The 21,404-nt window shown below is 38.6% G+C and overlaps 1 protein-coding gene across 2 annotated transcripts in view; it reads right to left on the minus strand.

Moving 5' to 3' along the window:
* Positions 1-216: 216 nt before the first annotated feature.
* LOC114352561 (transcription factor hamlet) overlaps positions 217-21,404 on the minus strand; it is a 143,176-nt gene continuing 121,988 nt past the window's right edge. For both annotated transcript variants that reach the window (XM_028304192.1, XM_028304193.1), the window contains one exon: positions 217-2,762. In XM_028304192.1, coding sequence (XP_028159993.1) covers positions 1,969-2,742 — 774 coding nt within the window. In that variant the 5' untranslated portion in view covers positions 2,743-2,762 and the 3' untranslated portion in view covers positions 217-1,968. The remainder of the gene's footprint in view (positions 2,763-21,404) is intronic.

A 21,404-nucleotide genomic window follows, 5' to 3' on the forward strand; every position in this document is an offset into this window, starting at 1 on the left:
GGAAGAAATAGTAAAAATATAAATACAAGCTCAATTTATTGTTATTTATTTCATTTTGACAAGGTAATCGGTGACCTTTGAACGACTAATAAGTATCAAAAGTACAAAACGATAAGGTAATAATCTCTATTTTCTATTAATGTTAAGTTAAATAGCATCTCGTGTGCGTTTTGGTACGAGTGAACAAAAAGTTGGAGGTTTGTCCTTTTTGAAGTATGTATTTGCAGATGGAGTTTTAAAATAAGTGGATGAGACGTGTGAAGTGTAATCTCACATTTTACTCACTAGTTTTATAAGGAAAGTTCAGTTTTAAATTAAGCTCACTATTGAGTTTTCTTATCATGGAATGTTTTGTGAAGTATTTGAAACTGAAAAACTGCTTTCTTCTCCAGAAAAATGAAGCGTAACGTTTAAGATCTTTAAGATTCTTTTGTAAAGAAATGTAATATCTTATGGTAATAGATTTTGTAGATCACTGTTTACATACTACGAAAAGGACATCACAAAAAGCCTGGGGCATGGCAAGTAATATTTAAGGTAACATTGACTCTGAAATTAAGTGTTGTGAAACTTAGAAGATTAGTAATAAATAGGCACCTAAATATAAAAACCTATTTCACTTCTCTCACAATATTTATCATACTTTTTAATCTTTTACAATGTTGTCTGTCTATACATCATAGTCATTCAATGGAAAGCATAGTAAACTTTATACTCGTAACAATTATAGAGATCTATCTATACTTAAAGGAACGTTAGGATAAACATAAATCTTTGAGAGACTTTTAAAATCAAACATGTCGAAGGATCCAATTGAAGCCCAGTAATAAATTAATTAAAAAATCACAGTTTTAAACATTATCTTAAATTTAGTAATTTGGAGTGCATGATTACATCATTATGCAGAATAATCTCTTATCTGAATTAAAATTCTAATTTACAATCTCAAAACATACGATAAAATACATATAATCTGCGTAATATTTTGAAACTTAACAATGAAGGCATCGGTGCAGCGACAGACATAAAACTCATGCCCGTATTCAGAAACGACGTTCAAAACTCGATTCATATTCAAGCTTAAATTCGACCTTTTAATTGGTTGTAACCAAAAAGCTTGGATCTTTACATACGTTTTGAGCTTGGTTTCGTAGTACGGGTCTCTGTGACCGATGCCGAAAACGAAAAAGAAAATAATTTATGCAACATGTAGTACATAAGGTTTCGAGTAGTTACGCAAAACTTCTCCAACAATTTATAAAAAAATATTTATAATATTCTTCAATAAGCAACAAGTTATATTTTTATTGGTAACCGGCGTTTCCTTTCAGACTAATAATACTAATTATATTACATCGAATAAAGCAAAATTTACAAAAAGAAATAATACAATGTACTTACATTCACAATATCTATTTAACTATCAATACATTTTAAATCTATACGAACACTCTGGACACTTATTTATTTATCTACGATGTCTTTAATGACAAGGAATATAATCGTACTAACTAATTGTATACTATCGGTAGTGAATTCGGTATGCTAAGCTCTTCAATCGATAATCCGTATTTACATTAAGTACATGAGATGCATATCACTTTATTTATAATACAACGCTACACACTAATAGCCTTGTGGCCTGAAAACATCTTCATCACACTCGCTCGCGCCTACTCATGAAAACTACGGTAACAATTGAGAATAGACACCTATTTGGAATTATTTCTGCGAGTACCAGTTTAATGTCAATATGACCAATATTACAATCGTCTCTACTAAAATGTTCACAATAATCTTAAAATGTCTTTTCCAGATTGGAATGTACATCAACATCAGAAATCTTGTTTTGGCGCATTCGACTTCTCCCTCATATAAACACACAAAATTAATTATCGTAATACACAAGAGTCATTTGGATGCATCGACCAGATTATTGTAACGGCGAATGTCGTGTCGTGTTCTGTATCAGGTATGGTCCGCTGCCGTGGCGGCGGCGGCGGCGGCGCGGCGGGCTGCCGGCGCCACCCGCCCCATAAACGACCTGATCTCCTCGAAGTACGTCTCGTCCGGCGACCGTCGGCGGCCATCGTCGCCGTTCTCCGCCTCGTGCTTCTTCAGGTGCCTGTCCAAATTAGTCTGCTGCCCGAAGCAGCGGTCGCAGTGACGACACCGAAAAGGCCTCTCCTTATTATGGATGTTCCGCACGTGCCGCTGAAGATTCGAGGATATCGAGAAGGATCTCTCGCAGTATTTACAGCGGTAGGGTTGTTCACCCGTGTGCGTCCGCAGATGTCGGGTCAGGTTTGCGCTTCGGGGGAACGCTTTGCCGCAGTACGAGCAGGTGTATCGGTCTCTAGCGCGCGGGGCGCCAGGGTTGGGGGGTATGGGCGGCGGTCGAGGGGCTCCCGGAGCGAGGAGTGTGGCAGCGGCTGCGGGGAGGAACGGGTATCGCCCGAACGATGCTGGTAAGGCGAGAGGCAATCGTCTACAGAACTGAAGAAGTGCTGGGTGAGCGGGGTGAGCTGGGTGCGTCGGGTGAGGCGGTGGCGAGGGGATGATGAGGTTGCAGTTTTCATCTTCGAGGCGCTGGGGGCGCTTGTGGGTGACGCGCAGGTCGAGGGGCTCGTCCGCGCGCGGGGAGCCGAGGGGGCTGGGGCGGCGCGGCGAGAGCGGGGGGGAGGCGAGGCGGCGCGGCGCCGCGTGCTTTTCACGCATGGCGGCCGCCGCGCACGCGCTCATCGGGCTCGTGCGCCACCGACCTGGAACAAGGAAAAGATACACTGTAACCACTGCTTTATCAACTGAAATGGTGGATTCATAAATCCTTATGTCTTCCAATAACATTACCGGCTATTTTACAACTAAGCCTTCCAATAAGATTTGTGGGTGCCAGAATTGAAACCTCGTTATAATGTAGTAATCCTCCATTTAGGACTAAGTAGGTAAGAACTTATTGCACAATTTCCACAAGCCGGCAATAACTCTTCATTCTCCAAACCGTGGAGCGTGACAAATGACCTGTCAGATCAGCCATCTTAGCACCTAGGCGTGTCCAGTCTAGCTTCCTGCAACCTTGACAGCGTCCTAAAATCGGTTGCGAAATGACGCGCCGACAGCGGGGGTGGTGCGCCCACGCAGAACGCACGCCCACTGCCTTGCGACACCGAAACTAGAGCAGCTACTAGTGCGGTGACGAGGCATTGTCGAAAGGGAGATTTGTTTATTGTCGAATCCTAATCTGATGAGTTGTTGCCAAACTTCTTACTAAACATTCTGAGGTCAGGCTTATAGTTTTAATATTGTGAATTCGAAAGATCGGTGAAAACAAAATGGCACTTCAAAAATTTGGCTACATGCTACTGAACCTAAGAAGGGAATGCTTATGTATGAGCCCCTTAAAGAAGCTTCTAAGTGTAGACAAATACCTCCTTATTGCAGGAAAACATGACGATGAAAGTAAAAGGGGCGTTAAATGAGTTGTTCTCGAAAGTTACACGAAAATCATACCTACGTAGCTACTGCACAAAGTCTAGTACTAGAACATCACTACAGTCGCCGAATCAGCGATGTATCCGATTTAATTATTAACGCCGCTTTATCGGCTGTTTCATTACACCATAAATACCGTTTGCCAGCAAATTGCTAATATCCTAAAACAGGTATGTCTACTGTAGCTCAGCTTTCCTGTTTTGGTCTTTAATCTCCTGTTACGTCCAGTTTAAATAATATAACATCACCGCTTTCCATATCGACGGATGTTTTTATAATATACAAAAAGCCAAGTTTGGTTATCAAGGTTTCACTTTTCGAATTGATAGTCTCCACTCTCTAACTTATCTTTATAATAAGCTGTACAAGTAAAATAACGAAGTCATAATGAGATACATCACAAGCAATTTGCGTGGTAAGTATGAAATCTTGTTTTTCGTTGAACGAACGTTTAGTGCTGAAAGGCGTAGAAATATCTAGAAAAATCTCTTTCTAGAAAGATATCTATTTTATCTCGATATGTTAAACTGTTAGAAATAAGTTTTCGTTCTGAAGTTCTAGGTTTTGCGTGTTTTGATGAACAATGCCTGACACTGGCTCATTAGGTCCTGTATCAAAACCTGTAAATCAATTTTATGGTTTCCCTCTCAATGCTTCAGCTTTAATTCGGTGTTAATTTATAATTTGTCAGTCGCTTGACAGACTAATGTGTATACAAAGCAGTAGTACATTTCAAGCACGATTTCGAAGAGGTGTGAATGGATTGTATTGTCTCCTCGATCGTTCCGAAGCCTACGCAGTGATTACAAAAATAATAAGCAATAATCGTGCACGATAAATTGGACAACTTCATTCGAGTGATTGATCGTAGTGCGCATCACCCACGTACGTCACGCTTATTGTTGGCATGCGCGAGCGATGCAAAGATACTGCCCTAACGTTAACTATATTACGATTTTATTACAACTTAGAATGATCGATTGTATTTTAATTTCGAGTCACGTTTTTTACTGCGAGTAAGACGGTAGAACTCGCTCCAGATGTTAAGATTGATGTGGCAGTAAGCATTATCTTTTGGACGACAATTCATAAATCACATAATGATGATGAAGCTTTTGAAGTTTATCTTTTGGATTGTGAAATATGTGAAAGTCAATGTTAGAGTACCAGAATAAAAGTGATGTCCCTACAGTAAAAGCAAAGAATTCTATTCCAATTAAGTTTTTGATGCGTCTTGTAGAAGTTAAAATTCTAATTCTCGTCAATGAAGCAATGCCTACTAGACCAAAGATGTTAATGGTTGAGAATCAGAAGCATGCTATGGCATGCTCCACGACGACATAATGGTCGTACCTACCTACACGAAAACGTACAGAATTTTTGACTTCATCTTGGAAATTCTTCCAGTCCTAGACAGTTAGAACTACTTTACTGGCCAGTTTTAAATCTTCCTTATCTAGTATCCTCGGATTTGTCCGCTCACGCCGCATCGACACGCTGCTAATTTGCTCCAAAAGCAGCGAGCATAAATCCTTCGGGCGCCGCCGCGCGTCCGCGCCGTATTTGGGCGGGTCGTGAGTCCGCGCTATGATTAGTTAGCGCGACCCTCCAGCAATCAGGGACTTTATGAATGCACACTTATTCATAAAGATATTTATTCGTTTGTCTTTCCAACCCAGTTTATTAAGAAGCGTTCGACGTTCGGGAAGCGGCTAGCGTCAGTCTCCAGCAATAAGCACCTATTCGTGGAAAAGCTAAAAAAAGGCCTAGGGAAAGAAAAGAAAAATTCAATAAGTCCTAGTTTGAGTTCTTACTCTTCTTATAATCACAATGAAGAAAATTTCTTGGAGTCCAAGTTGGATGTTAAGCTACTAATAGGTCACAGGTGCATAGATGCGAATCGCACTACTGAAAATAAAACTTCTCGCTTATAAAGTTACGTCCAAATAGACTTTACGACCATTTTTATTTTCACTAAAAAGTTTAGCTCCTGCACTATTGAGTACTAAATAGTTACTAGCTACAGAATCGGGCGGGCCTATCGGATTAGCTTTGCATCCCGCCTGAAGCCACTGGGATGCAAGTGTCCAGATCCAGATATGCATTATGAATGGTGTCATCCATCTTGAGAGGATGCTTTTACGTAAAAGTCTATTACTGAAACAAAACACTTGAAATATTGCTCCTTTAAGACGTGGTAGGCCTGCAGGGTTTTATCATTTTGCGGGTCTATCAGCCACCAGTTACAGGCTTTGCCTTGGGCAGGGGTCAAGTACAGTCCAACAGCACATCAGATAGTATACTTTTGTTGCAAAATTGTACCTATTTGAACACAGTTGTGTTGTACTGTCTGTAGAACCCATTTTAAGCTGTAAAATATAAAAACCTTATGGTATATATTATAAACGAGATTATGGGTCTAGTAATGGTATGCAATCACCACCGTCATTTGACATTCGAAACATCAGAAAAGTTGTCAACTTTTCTGCCTTGCCTAGGCACGCAAAATAGGCATTTTAAATAGGTCTACTTTGTCTGTCTTTATTTCAACTTCACATTGAAAACTCACTTGACTCCGCTCTAGTTCGTGAGGGAGTAGTTGTTAATATATCCCGTGTATCGTGCTTTTGGTCCATAAAGAGGCGTAATGTGGACCATGTACATTGTACACGCTCTCGTGTGAGATCGGAATCGCTTTAACTCGTACAGTATGTAAACAAATTACAGTAGTCCCCTAACGAAGGTAGCTCACGATTTTGCTATTAATATGCGCTTAGGGAATGCGAAATTTATTAGAGAAATTGAGGCTAATCTTTGTAAGTGATGCGCTGGATAGTGATACTTATAAATAAGTGAAGTAAATAGCAATTTAACTATGATGATATGATGGTAATTTTTAGTGTGAAATGCATTCTACCCGTTCGTAACAAATTAGTTTTCAGTTTATAAGGACAGACTTTGCTTTGTTTTGTCACTTGTCATCCGCTTTGCACTGGAGAGTCGAACCTTAATTTGAACTCCTCCTATGTTCTTCTGATTAATTTCGTTGCGGGTCCAATGACAGCCAACTTTCTCCCGGGACAAACTTGACTTTCACTGGTTGGGTTTTTATTGGCGGTCAATGACTGATCCTGGCTACACAGGAGTTGCAGGAGGTGGAAACGAAAAGAAGGAATAGTCATAATAAAAACGATTTTTGTCTGGTCGTATAACATATTTTCTAAATGGTCGTTTCGAAGACGAAAAAGATATCAGAGTGAAATAGACAGCGAGCCATACATCTCAGTATCAATCCCATTAAATAAATATAATAGTTCTCTACCTCCCAGATTCATTAAAGTTGACCAATGATCTGAAGCGTTAGAAAGGCGTGCCGAATGTGTTAAGAAGTTTAAAGAATCTGTTTTGATCAAGAAACGAATTAGACATTCCGATGAGATAACGGCATCGAGGACGCTGCAAAGACGGCTTGCGTGTAATCATGGAAATGTTTACTACTTATCCGAATAAAGTAGGTCAGTAAGTATGCATCAATTAGGGCTTGTTCCCATGGAGACATCCCGTTTTTTTTGCAGGGTCCAGTTTAGTAGTTTACGTTTTTAATATTAACGTTCACATGAACATTTGCAGTTTATTGCAAAAAAAAAAAACAATCAGTGAGCTTACCATGAGTTTACATTAGGTGTGTTCGCTAGCGACTGCGTAAAAAAATGACATTAAATGTATGACAGATTGTACAGCGACCCTAGTGGCTACTTTCAAGAATTTTTGACGCACTTGCTAGCGAGCACACCTAACTTAAACTCGTGGTAAGCACACTGTTCGAATTTGTAATTCGAATGTCAAACATTCTGATCCTGCATCACTGGATCCCGCAAAACTGGATAGCCGTGGGAACTAGCCCTTAGTCAGCAGCCCTGGGATTAGTATGACAATGTTTATATTAATACGACGTGCTTAGAACTGAGTTACACAAGGTAGCTTACTGGGTTAGGACCGCTTCCGGTGAGCTCCGTCGGCCATGCATTGATCAATGTGTGTTATGGCCTCTGCGCTCGCGCATCGCGGGGGCAGTCACGACACACTAATTATTGTTAATTGCGCTTCAGAACCACGTGACGTACCGCGTAGGCGGAGCCAGCTCGCCGCTGTATGTTAATGCAAACACCGTGACCAATGAGAACCATCAAGACGCCGCCTCATGTGATATATTATCATTTTGGAACGCTTATTCGTTACCGCGCCTCTCCAAGTTTCACGCTAACCTAACTGGTTTGTTATGTAAAGATAACGTTAATAAATAACTATAATCGGATTCAGTATGTAGACCGCCTATCGTCGCGTTCAAATAATATCGTGAATTTAGCGTGCAACTATATATTGGATAATTTATCAGCCAATAAGCGTTCGAGGTGTGAATACGAATGAGGCGATTCTGCACGCCGATTTCATGCTGAATAATATGGCATTTATTAATTATTTTATACTGCCCTAAGTGAACTTAAAGGTACTTAAGATGCACCTAATAATTAATTTATGTACCTATAATTTCCTTTCAGGATTTTAATTGTAAAATATGAATGAAGCTGCCTTGAAGTAATTTTATTACTATGTACTAAAAACTCCAATAGTTTTTTAGTGCTGAAATATTATTTCACCTATCGTTCACCCAAATGAAATACCTACGACGGGTACGATTTTACAAATTGGACATGAACATATTGCTAGTAGAATATGATACTTAACTAACTCTTGACTTGACCTAAAAGGTGTGTAAATCGCGTAATAGTATCGTCATAAATCATCCGAGTGGTTAAAACCGACTTCCACGGCTGTAATAGGCGGCGCCACTTTCGCATGGATGCGCGTGCGACGCTTTATGAGGAGTTTTTGTATGTACATACAACAGCATAAAAGTATAATTTTATCTTGTAAACTCACATTTATGTCCATTTACATAAGATGAGACAGTGCTTAGCTTTACGTGTTCGTCATCTCTACAAAGATTTTATTTCATTCATTTTCATTCGCTGGATACGGCATTGAGGAAAGTACAGTATAGCACATGAGACTTTAATTTTTTTGTAGCGAAATAGCATCTACCTCTGAGGCTGAGTTGCACCACCTAACTTTAACGATAACCGGTGTTTTTTGCATGGAGTTTGACAGATTTTTGACGTTTGTCAAAGTTAAAGTAAGCTGGTGCAACCCAGCCTTAGAAATACTCTTTGTGACAAGTTGACGTATTGTGACCGTTAAAGTTAAAGTTATACACAATAAGCTGCTAGTTTATAATGAAAGCTAATCGTAATGTATGTAGGTGGTATATGGAGTCGACCAATCCAGTGTCTTCGTCACGCTCTCTTAACGTTTGTGTGATATATTGAGTACAGTATGTTCTTCATGCTTTTGTGACGATCACGGAACATGACAAATATACTTTTTGTATTTGTAGATGTGTACCTACTTAGTAGAACGTGCACGAATGGTGTACTGACTGACCAATCCAGGAGCGTTACGCCTTGTTGTTTTCCTCAATACCGTGGTGTGCTATATTAGTATGAAAAGTTACCTTTTTATGCTTTGAGTCTATTAATATAAATAAATATGTATTCTGGCATAGCAGCAAAGTTTCCTAGAATTGCGCCTAAATTGGCATCAAAAATGTTCACGCCCGTATCCACAAACATTACTACGAGGTCTCACAGTGCGCGTGGAAACACAGGATGACACACGAACCAATCACAGAGCTCTATTCAACACTGTGCATTCGATTTGCTGTGTCACATAAGCAAGCATCGTTTGTGAATACGGGCGTCAGTTTCGTGAAACCCATGGTTTTATGAGCACTTCTACACTTGTAGGTACATCAGCTTTACGTTGTTGTGAAATAGCTCCTATTATAAACTACATAAGACGTTACAGTTTTGATGTCCTATCATGAAATATTGCTACTGGATGATGCAGATCACGATCCGCTTCACGCATTCACACGCTATGTGATATATGGCAACACTCCATTGATACTACACGCGTCACGCTCCGCTGCAAAACGCACGTTTTCAGTATGCTTGGCTGAACCGGCACTGACCAATCCAGTGCGTTCCGCTTCACGCACTGACGCGCTTTACCCAACCCACGTTGTGATGAGGTGCTCTATTTACCTACAAATGTATTAAGTAGGATGATTTTAATCTATGTTTGTTTATCTACTTATAAGTAGACGAGTAATGCCTAAATGTTATTCCGGTTAAAAACAAAATGTAGCCTTGAATCAGAATCTGAATTTCTGATAGTATTGTGTTGTGAATGAACTGACGCCTTTTTCTAGGAAAGCTATTTCAATCAAATTTTGTCATTGTCGACGGCTCAAGTCTACAGATGTAATTTATACCTACTTATCATGCTGATTTTAATTGCTTTACCGCTCGATTTGATCATTAATATGAAATTACGAAACACTGAGTACGTTGCCAAAAATATCGTGAACCCAATAACAATGGGTCTAGCTAGACCAGAGCGGAGATTGCACCATCGCTATTGCCACTGTGTATCGATAAAGCGCACAACAAAAACCACCGTTTCTATAGGCAGCAATTCTTCGTCACGAAGCCGGTCCTTCGCAATCCTACGAAATAAGTAATAAATTAGAGCACAATCGCGCACTAAACAAAAACGGAAATATTCAATAGTTGAGTCGTCTAGTAACAAGCAAAAAGCGCGTAACAACATTACGCGGTAAATGTAAATAAACGACGCAAATCGCCATTCAATGCAGACGCAATGAAAATTTTATTCATAAATCTCGATGTTTACAAAGATCGGGCCTAAAGTGTTGCTAAACTGTACGTTGGCTGAGACATAATTCAAATACCTAGTCGATAACATTCCGTGTCATATTCTCATACGATCGCGGTCGCAGCAGATTCACACGCCCGCCGACTTTTTTAGAGCCCACCGTATCGACAACCGAGATCATTGATTTATTTCACATCACTATTTTAGGAAACATGTCCCGTCGTTGCCTTTGGTAAGATATGAAATTACTGTCTGTGCGCACAATGTTTTAGATTGGAGTTCAGATGGCTCAGTATTTATGATATATCGCCAGCTGACGGTTCTTGATTTTATTTATGACTTCCACCGCTGAGACTTTAAGTGCGTCTGGTAAAGGAAAATGAACCAATTTTCCGGTTGAATAAATTGTTTACAATTCAGTGTGGACTTAGGCTTAGTGATTTTATAGATATTATGCTATTATAATTAAGAAGAACTAAGTATCCTTACTCCCACCGCACCATTGGTCACGAGTAACATTAGCTTGAAAGACCCTAAACTTCTAAGGGGTACTTTATAAATTCGAGTTGAATATGCGTCATAATGTTATACCCAAATTGCTCTCATTTTTAAAAAGTCCAATTGATATCAATAAAAGAAAATGGAGCCCAAAACAGCATCCTTAAATAAACTGTTACATAAAAAGAATCCGCATTTCAGAATGAGTTAGCAGCAATTACAAATTGTAACACTGCGAATGGGCCAATCCGCGTGGAATTCAATCTATTTTAGAGTGGACATTTATACGCGCACCAATGGCTGCCTGTTCCACACGCATGCGCACTTATGACTGCGATTTCATGTGAGAATCGGGCCTCGACGACGTGGGAACACAGGACATTTTTTGCTGCACCAATTTTAAGCCGCAGACGTATCTGCACAACTTATTTAGCTGCCGCGCATAAGCTATGCGCGCCACGTACATAATTACTATAATCTAGTATGACGATGTGACGCTATTTTAAGAGGATAAACGCTAAGCTGCGCCGACGCAGGACAGGTGGCTACACCGGACTATACTTGGGCTGATAAACATCTTGCAGGTTTACTTTCGATTTCGTTTAATATGTAGATACGTTTATTAGACGCAAACATCTCAGGAAAAAGCTTGATTTGCTTTTAATTTGATTCAGCCCCTGATTGCTGTGATAGAGATAATTTAGTCTTCATGCTTTTACTGTTAATTCAGATTATAATTGCACGATAATCACATTGATTTTACTATTGACAATAAAAAAGTAATGTATCAGCTGGTTTACGAGCAATCACAAGTTATGGAGGTTCGATATAATTAACCATATCTCATAAAATCTGAGAGCACGCGCCAAATTGCAACAGTTAATTGCACCGCGGGCAGAACCGGGGCGTTTCGCAAGTTCATAGGCTCATGGGTTTTAGCATCGTCGTAAACTTGCGCTGTTAACACCGCACAGAAGTTATGAGAGCGCATAAAGTTTCACTTCTGATATTAAATTAAATAGTAGTTAAGGCGTGTCTACATTTAATAAGCAGGTATGGTGTAAACTTGATAAAATAAACGTTAAAACAAATAGGCAAGTGCATCTTTCTCGAAGAAGGCATTCGTGTAATCTTAAAAGTTACGTACAGATTTATTTCCATCGCGCTAAGCTCAAGTACGAATCGATGATTTGAACATCAGTGAAGTGGGAAATATGTTCCCACTTTAATTTTCGGTCTTATTTATCCACGTGATTTCACCGAACCTAACAAAACCTCCCAAGATAATGTCGAGAATTCTGAACGGAACTCGCATTAGGTATTCAAAGTATAATCTCTATGAAATTCTATACAGAAACGCGCGGAGATAACAAAACTGGCAACGGGTCGCTTGTAATTAGGGTTGCCAATTCGAATGATCAAAGTGGGATTTTGGGACTGAGAAACTAGAATACAATAAAGTAAATGTAGGTAAATGTGTATTGAACATTATTGTTATACATCGTCTGCTACCTATAGAAATGTCTACATGAATAAATTTTCCCCGAGACTTCACCTTTACTGATTGACTTTTTATTGGCGGTCAAGCTACACAGGAGTTGCAAAGTGGGAACGAGAGGTGGGAATAGCACCGTTACATAAATCAACACTGACAAAAATCTGAAAATGGAATGGAATAGATCAAATAATGTTTATTTTTTTTTTAAATAAAATGATGTTGTTTTTGGGGGACCTTTTAACTGTGTCAGGAGTCGTGAGGACTTAAAAAATTCGGGATAATCCTGCCAAATCCCGTCCACCTGGCAACACTAATCGTAATTTATCGAGTGCCATTAGCCAGGTTCGGCCTGTTTCATTTGCAATGGAGATCTGGATTTGCGGTGACGTGCCCGGCATTAGCATGATGTATTGACGTTTGATTACGGGCAAGGATGCGGCACGTACGCGTAAAGTATGGGGCATGGATGTTGTCGTATTGTTATAACAGTACTCGTACAGCTCGTCAGAGTTATAGATTTTTGTTATGTCTCGTGACGTAATTTGTAGTTGGTTTTGGGCAGTAAATAGGCCTTCTTCCAACCCACTGTAACTGAAGGCGGAGCGGTTGTCATATTTTAAGGATCTTTGCCGTATAAGTTTTGGAGGAGTTTGTAATAATAATCTGTGATTTTTTTTTTATGTGAATGGAGAACTCTGTACTTGTGAAAGTCTTATTTGATAGTTCAATTTTGGCTAGCTGTTCCCAAGCACTCATTGGCTGACATAGCATAGGTAGGTAGACACTTCTTACAGTCGTAGGTATATTGAGATTTTGTCTTACTCGGATGAGTCTTTCTCGACTCTTATCGAAATCTATCTTTCTTGACTTAATACTTGACATTACCCCGAGTAACAAGCGATAAAAACGTACAACGCTTGATAGAGAAACCGTCTCCAAACTATCAGACTGAACAATGTAAAAGCCAGTCCTTAAATTAAATTACCAAAGCGATACCGATGTCGCACGCCCGGGCGAGTTATGGCGTGCCAATCCGACTATAATCCTGAATAGTGTTATCTCAGTGTCTAGACTAGAGATCTTTACGTAGGTGGTCACGTTCGCGACAATACCGCTAGTACTGTTGACGACGAAAATGTATTTGCATTCGACATCGAAAATGGCTTTACAGTTAGTTACAGCGCCGTATAGGATTTGTACTGTTGTAATGATGGTGGTTTTTGAACATTTTCTCTGTTGAAGATTTTTTGTGTAGACTGTGCTAGAACGCTATTCATTTCTTTTTATTCGACTTTTGCTCAGATTTTTGGCAAGACTGTATTGATACTCTACTATCTCTGTTATAAAGTTCACCATTGATCTTATAAAGGCATTAATTGATTTTGATAGCTTCTGCTATAATAATGTTAAAGCTTCATTAATTGAATTAAAAAGGTTAATATGATATAAACTATTGTTGCAAGTGATGAATGTGGCAATATAAACATGTTTTATTAGCTTGAGCAAAAGCTGAAATAATTTAATCATAGAAAAAATAAATCGATTTGTTAACACTTGTTTAGCTTTAGACTATTAATTATTTCTTCAATTAGTGCTCACAAAAATAATTCTACTATTTAGCAACTAGTTTGAAGTTGGGTTTTATGATACGTCCTAATTTGGTTATGAAATTAATCATAGTTAAAAATGTGCGCACACATCTAGTGTTAATTACATTTTCAATTAAGATCGCTCTTGTCTAAAGTAATGGAAATAGGTATTAATATGAAATATGATTCATTTTCAATTAAATTTGACGATAAACGGATGATTAATATTGTCTGCCATGATGAAATAAACTCATAAAAAACATCGCTCATAAAAATATAAACTGCTTTTGGGAAGCGTGCGAGACGCGTCGCTCTTCAAGTCATTCACATAATAAACATATTTTTGTATACGAAATGATGTTAGTACTAAATCAGATAAAACCTATTTTAACCCAAGCTTCCATTCTATCAAGTTCTATTTCAAAGTTAGAATATCCCATCTTTATTTAATTTGTACAAGTTAAGTACATTGTAATAATTTAAAATGCCAATACTCGTGATAACCTATCAATATCATATCCCAGCAATTATACACATAATTACTGGTGCGATTAAATGCCCAATGTAAACAGTAAACGTCGCGCCCGAGGCGTGGCTTGCAGAAATTAATTATTATCATAGTGTGTGAGTGTCCTCATATGTAACCTCAATACAGCTTTATGACTGGCCATAGCAATCATCTGAAGGCATCTGGTGCTGGAGGCTATGGGCAGGGTTGGCAACTGGTCGCTGACGCAAAAAGATGAACTGAAATGTGCAGTATTTTATAGGTGTGCTACGAAAGTATAGTTTTTGTTTTAGTTTTGTGTAAACAGTAACGGAGGTTAACATGTCTGTTTATGAAAATCCCTATTTATTAAAACACATATTAATAAAAAAAGTGATAAAGTCACACTAAAGCAACAGTGTACGCATGATGGCACATAAAATAAGTGCAACTTTGCGATAATGTAAGTATGAATGAAAGAAGAAAAAAACCTTTATTTAGTCTAAAAAACGATGAAGAAAAACCTCTTGCAGACTTTTATAGAGATTTTATACTCAGTGATGATAAAATTTAAAAAAATCACAACGAGTAGGTACCAACGTACTATTACAATAAGCTACTCGTACAATAACAAAATAAGCAGTTTGTACATAAGCCTAATTTTCGTACTATTCTTTCCATTATAACTAAATGTGGATTACGCACTGGAAAAGCACTAATGAAAACCAGATTTTATGGTCAATCACGGTAAATTATGGCTCTACAAATTTCCCTTCTCCAATGTTTTGAGGGCGACATGTGGGCTGTAGAAGTACTCCAATAATACTTCTGGTTCAGTTACGTGTACGTAACACCCAGTTATTAAGTAATATATTAACGCCCACTTTAATTAAAAGATTGGAGAAAGTGCACCTGTCATACGGTCTATCCTTTTTTGCATGGATTAATTTTTTGTCGCGAGATTGATATTAAAATGGATGTGGTCAGAGCAGGTGACAAGTCTTTAGCTGACCGGTAATTTGACATATTTGAGTTGTAATTTTATTGTTATTTACGTAACCATTACATTAACTATTTTGACATTAAGACGTAATGTATGAATAGATAAATAGATAGGATCTGTAGAGAGTGTGATTGCTGTCAAATAAAGTCTGATGTAAGAAGGACAAGCATGCATACTTACCCAGACCCCGGTACGAAAAACAATAAGTACTTACTTTCAGGGAGACGTTTTCAAAGAAAGTAACTTCTGTTATCTTTAAAACTTAACACGTATACAGTTTAAATTATCTTATTCACAGTTCAAGCGAAAGATTCGCATTCAATAAGTATTCATTAAAGAGTTCTCGGATATTATTATGTTATTTATAAAAAAACCTAGTATCATTGACTAAGTCACTTCTATTAAAGTCAACGCATCGGATTCTTAGTAATTTGAGCTTAACTTAGATCCTCTGTCGCCGACGTTCTTTCTGACTCATTAACATATTGATTGATTAGTAGCGCATTGACGTGAGACTTAACTCGGACGCGTAATTAGTGATTAACAGCGGTAAAAGCATAGAAACTGACGAATAGCAAATGTGTGAATGAAGAGCTTCGAAATCATCGTATCTCTACTCAATAGAAAAAAGGACTGCTATACAATTTACTATGCTGGATGAGACGTGGAGTCGTCTTAGGCTAACCACCTAACTTTGACCATAACTTAAACGTTGACAGATTTTTGACGTTTGTGAAAATTAATTAAGTAAGATGATGCAACCCAGCCTTATTTAATTAAAAAAATCAACAAACAAGGTTTGAAGAATTTAGTATTCTTCTAAGAATTTATAGTGCACCAGTTATTAATAAGAAAGTTTGGAGCTTAGGTATACTTACTGATCTACTGATATTGTGTTGTGACGCAGACATAATGTGTGACATTACATGGGTAGACATATAGGCTTTTTTTACTAATAAGAGGATGCAACTTTCAACAGTTAGCTATTTGCTGTAGTAAATCTGGCAAAATTGTGTTTTGATAGCTTCAAGTAACTATAATTAGAGCCTATTGCTTACTGCTGCTTACTTACTTTGCTTTGTTTCAGAAATGAAAAAGAAGAAGAAACTTTTTAGTTACGATTGGTTTTACATCGTATTGATCGGTTAAAGATAGATAGAGATCGATATATGCAGCTGTCTACGTCTAAGGACCCAGAAAAAATGGACCACAGACACACCTGCAAGCCATCATGGCCTTCTTCTACTTATAGCGTGTATATTATGGTAATAAGGCGGTTAGCATTGTTATGGAGGATTCGTTGTTCTGACCCCGTATGAGAGCGATGCGTGTGCGCATAGTATAAATAGTCTGCATTTCTAACCGACTTTATAAAGGAGGAGGTTCTCAATTCTTAGGTAAGCCGCAAATTCAATTCATTGCTTGCTATGTCTTTCCCGAAGACTGTAATCCGGGCCTTTTCAAGGCGAGAGTGAATAGGCATTTACAGGGCAGATATGTACCATCCTAGACTGCATCCCATTTAACACCAGGTGCGATTGTGGTCAAATACCTGCCTTGTTATGCATAAAAAAAGTGAAGAAAAACATTCATGTTTTAGGATTTTGCAAGCTTGAAGTTGTTAAAATTGACAACAAGACAAGAAGCTGTTTAGCTTTGCGATTGCGACCCATAGTTACGACTTAAGGATTTGCCACATTGGTTGTTTTCTGCGGTCTGCGCTCAGGTCAAAATGAACGTAGCCGACGACAATGTTGTTCATACATAAACATGATGCGGGCTGCGTTTACTTTGACCAGACCGCAGTCTTCAGAATCCTTTAGAGATAGATTTTAATTATTTCGCAACAAAAAATGACATGCCAATTCACTTTACTCGTATAAATAATGTTTGAAGGTGCCAATGGGCGGTTTTATTTACATCAATGTTGAAAGAAACAGTATAGTCTGAGCTCGCGTGAACTTAACTTTATTGGTCATGAATAAAACTTTCATAGAATCCAGATATAATCTTTGCTCGATTATTAAGTAAGCTACGTTTTATAACCCAGTTTATAGCAGACGGTCGCTGATTAACTTGTAACTTTATGGCTGTTAAAGTTATTAAGTAGTTGATGCGGATTAGCAGTATGTGATTATTAGTGTAAAGATTATTTTAGAGTGCAATGGGGCAGGCGATAAATTATGATTTATAAGACCGCGTGTTTTAATGTAGAATCGCAAACACATTGGCACATTTGTGGACGAATTCTTAGGCTGAGATGCACCACCTAACTTTAACGGTAACTGTAATGATAACCGGTGTATTTTGTATAAAGTTTGACACATTTTTGACGTTTGTTAAAGTCAAAGTAAGATGGTGCATTTCGGCCTTAGTTTGGAGCTAAGAAATCGATATGATTGTTGAAACAAATTATTATTGAAAATCTCGAAAATTTGTTTTCAAGCTTCATCAACTATCACAAAAATCTGTAGATCATTATGTCGGTCATTGATCCATTTTAAGCCTATTTGGCGTGATTATGGCCCAAAGAAGCTGTATTTGCCTGTCGTACCTACTAAATTGTTATGTACTCCACCTATTATGTATGGCGTTCATTAAACGTCATGTAGACAAGGTCTAATTGGTTCAATCCGCAGCATAATTTTAAGGCTTAATCGTTTACCTCATTCGATTAAATTGCCATCTGACGTCACCGCTCTAGATCCAGCGAATACCGGAGCAGAGATACATATTTAATATTAATCACGCCGCCTTGTATCATCGTAAATCTGCCAGTGATGTGCGGTACGTGGCCAGAACGCGGGCAAGGCTGGCCTGATATACGCCCTGTAAATATGCAGTATGAGTGCAGTGCGTGATAATTCAGTTCAAAATAGGGTTCTATTAGTTAGCTTATGTATGAAAATATAGTATGTATTATTATCAAAATGAAGAAATGAATTAAAATGAAATTTGTAAAATCAAGTGACAGTAGACAGCACATAACTCGTAAGGCTGGTAGCCGTTGGGAAGAAAAGTTCCCGAGTGGCGACCACGGGGAAGACGTAGACGACGACGTGACGATCTGGTAAAGGTCGCGGGAAGTAAGTAACTGGTTGCAGGATCGTTATGGATATCCTTTGGGGGCCGTTGTCCAGCAGTGGACATCATTTGGCTGAAACGAACTAACGATAAAAGTTTTCGGAGGATCTGTTGAAAGGAGTGCTGCATGACATGCGCAGCGACAGTGAAAAGATATTAAAGTTTTTATAATTGAATATTAGTAGTTTTGCCATTAAATAACCTTAAACCTTTTTCAAATATCTACCTGAAAAAAGACGAACTTTCTCACGCTTAAAGAGCTTTTTATCCACCATTAACGATTTTATACGCGTAAAGTCGTAAGAAATGTCTTAACACTTGTAGTAGAACTAGTTAAGTTTGGTCCGATCCACTTGCATGCCAATGAGTGAAGTCTGCATGCTAATCAGCCTGGTTGAGCATGCGCAATTGACTGCACTATTTTTTATTGGAGCAACAAATTTCATAGGCGCGTAACTACATATTTATATAACTAGCTAATGACGCCGACTATGGCATCGTTGAGATACTCCGCATGATGATGATTATAGTAATTTGTCTTGCCGATACAGGTGTGCGTAGGGTTTGGATTACCGGAACTTTTTGGTACCGGTACGGATTTTGTGGACTCGTCTTGTTCGACGCAAAACCGGTTAGGTTTGTTTAGTTTGGAGTGGACTTCTGGGCTTTTGATTTTACACGTAATGTTACTAATGTAGGTAATGTTTACTGAGTGTTAATGTTGTTCGTTTTTGTCTTAATAGGGACATTATACAGTCAGCGTCAAGTAGTTCGTGACACCCAAAGTAGCCAAAAAGTTCGCAACACGTCTTTGTTACAATTGGAATAAGGTTGTGTTGTTGCAACTTTGGGCGTCATTTGACGCTGACTTTGCAAGAAAATTCAGTAGAGTTAAGTCATATTATTTAAACAGATGAATACTTATTCGATTTCGAATGATGGTGATACTCAACCGGTAGTATCCTATCCAATATTAACAGACATCACTAGTTGTTGCCAAGGCTAGGATGTAGGAAGCAGGTAAACAATCAAACACTAGGAAATGGATCATGGTGTAATGACTTGATACATCATTTCGAAAACGTGATCTAAGAGGAGACACTGCAATGGTAAGAAGAATAAAGGTGAATGAAAATAAAGTTGGTAACATATTACTGATTATCATAGACTATTATTTTTCACCTCATAAGATTATGATAAGACTAGCCGATCAAATGCTTTTTATAACCTGCTTCAAGCTATAGTTCCATCGGTACTGGTTATAGTTATAGGGCCATGTCACCCGTTCTCGTCCAACTAAACTTCAAAAAAACGTCCAAAAAAAAAACTACTCTTTGCTCACTCTTTAAAGCAGTACAAAGTAATCAATCATAACGACACAAATAAAACCGAAAGTTTTGTTGTTATAACAATGACTTTCCTCTTTTTTTTATCCACAACGAGGAAGCTTTGGCCTGTATCACACCTGATGGTAAGTGATGATCAGTCCTCCATATCCTCTGTATTCCATTGTATTTTAAAGAATGATCCGTCGTTTGCACGAATGGGTAGGTGGACGCAAGCAGGAGGCATGACCCTAAAGTTATACAAGTGTACAACCAGTTGCGTGGATATCGGCTACGTATGTAAATGTCTCAATGAGGCTTATCAGCGGTCGTTCTGGCCGTCAAACCTGCATACATTAGAGCATCGGGCTTGTATCGAGAGCAATAAGTGTCCTAGAGTTATGTAGAGGTGATACATTGACAGCTTATATGATACTAGCTTTCCGCCCGCGGCTTCGCCCGCGTGGAATTTTGTCTGTCACAGAAAACCTTTATCGCGCGCGTCCCTGTTTCAAAAACCGGTATAAAAACTATTCTATGCCCTTTCCCGGGATTCAAACTATCTCTATGCCAAATTTAATAAAAATCAGTTCAGTGGTTTAGGCGTGAAAGCGTGACAAACAGACAGAGTTACTTTCGCATTTATAATATTAGTATAGAAGTATAGATATTGATAATTAGCTTTTTCCCGCGGACTACGTGCGGATTTTGATCTGTCACACAGACTCGATCGTGAACGTGTTCCTATTTCAACTGTCTCTACTCTCATAAATTTTTTTGAAACCTTTTATTTGTGTTGGATAGTCTATTTAGCGAGGAAGGCAGGCTAATAATATCACGTTACCTAACGTTCGTTCGTTCGTTTCAGCCAAATGACGTCCACTGCTGGACAAATGCCTCCCCAAGGTTTTCCACAATGAACGGTCCTGCGCTGACCGCATCCAGGCTCTACCAGATTGTTGGTCCACCTAGTAGGAGGCCTGCCCACGCTACGTCTTCCAGCTCGAAAAATACTCGAGTGCTAATGAAAAATATTATCAAAACTGAAAAATTATTCAAACAATTTTAACTTGTGCGAAGTTTTATCTTAATATTATTATATTAGTTGGATTTAATCTGCTTAGTTTCAGCAATCTTCCTTTTGCAAGGAGTGGGTTCGAAATATTCTGAACAATGCAAGCTTGAATTAATTTGATTGTTCGAAAAAGATAGATGATTCCATGCTTTTGAGGGTATATTAAGCCGTGTCGATATAGATTAGCTAACGCCTATGGGGTTCGTAAAATCTGGCATAAAGGGTTACAACCTTTGTTATTACGATAGGAAAATTATTATGGCGATTAGATATCGTGTATGAATTTGTAGTGATGAGTTCACATCAACGCGTCCTGTCATTAGTCGCGACTCTATGCACGAGCAGTGATCGCTATCGCCGACGCGAGCTGCACGCGTTGGTTTGGCCGAAGTTTCAAAAGCATACCGCTGACTTACGGCAAGAAGTTAATGAATATGTGAATGGAAAAAAGCAGTAGTGTCTGTCGGTATAAATTTCAAGTATGAAGGATTACCTTAATCTTATAGGAATACTAGCGCCCGCCCGCGTTTTCGTACGCGTGGACCCAGTTTTACC

The sequence above is a fragment of the Ostrinia furnacalis genome, unplaced genomic scaffold, assembly GCF_004193835.3.
Source record: "Ostrinia furnacalis isolate ACB-3 unplaced genomic scaffold, ASM419383v2 OfSCF1404, whole genome shotgun sequence".
In the NCBI taxonomy this organism is placed as follows: domain Eukaryota; kingdom Metazoa; phylum Arthropoda; class Insecta; order Lepidoptera; family Crambidae; genus Ostrinia; species Ostrinia furnacalis.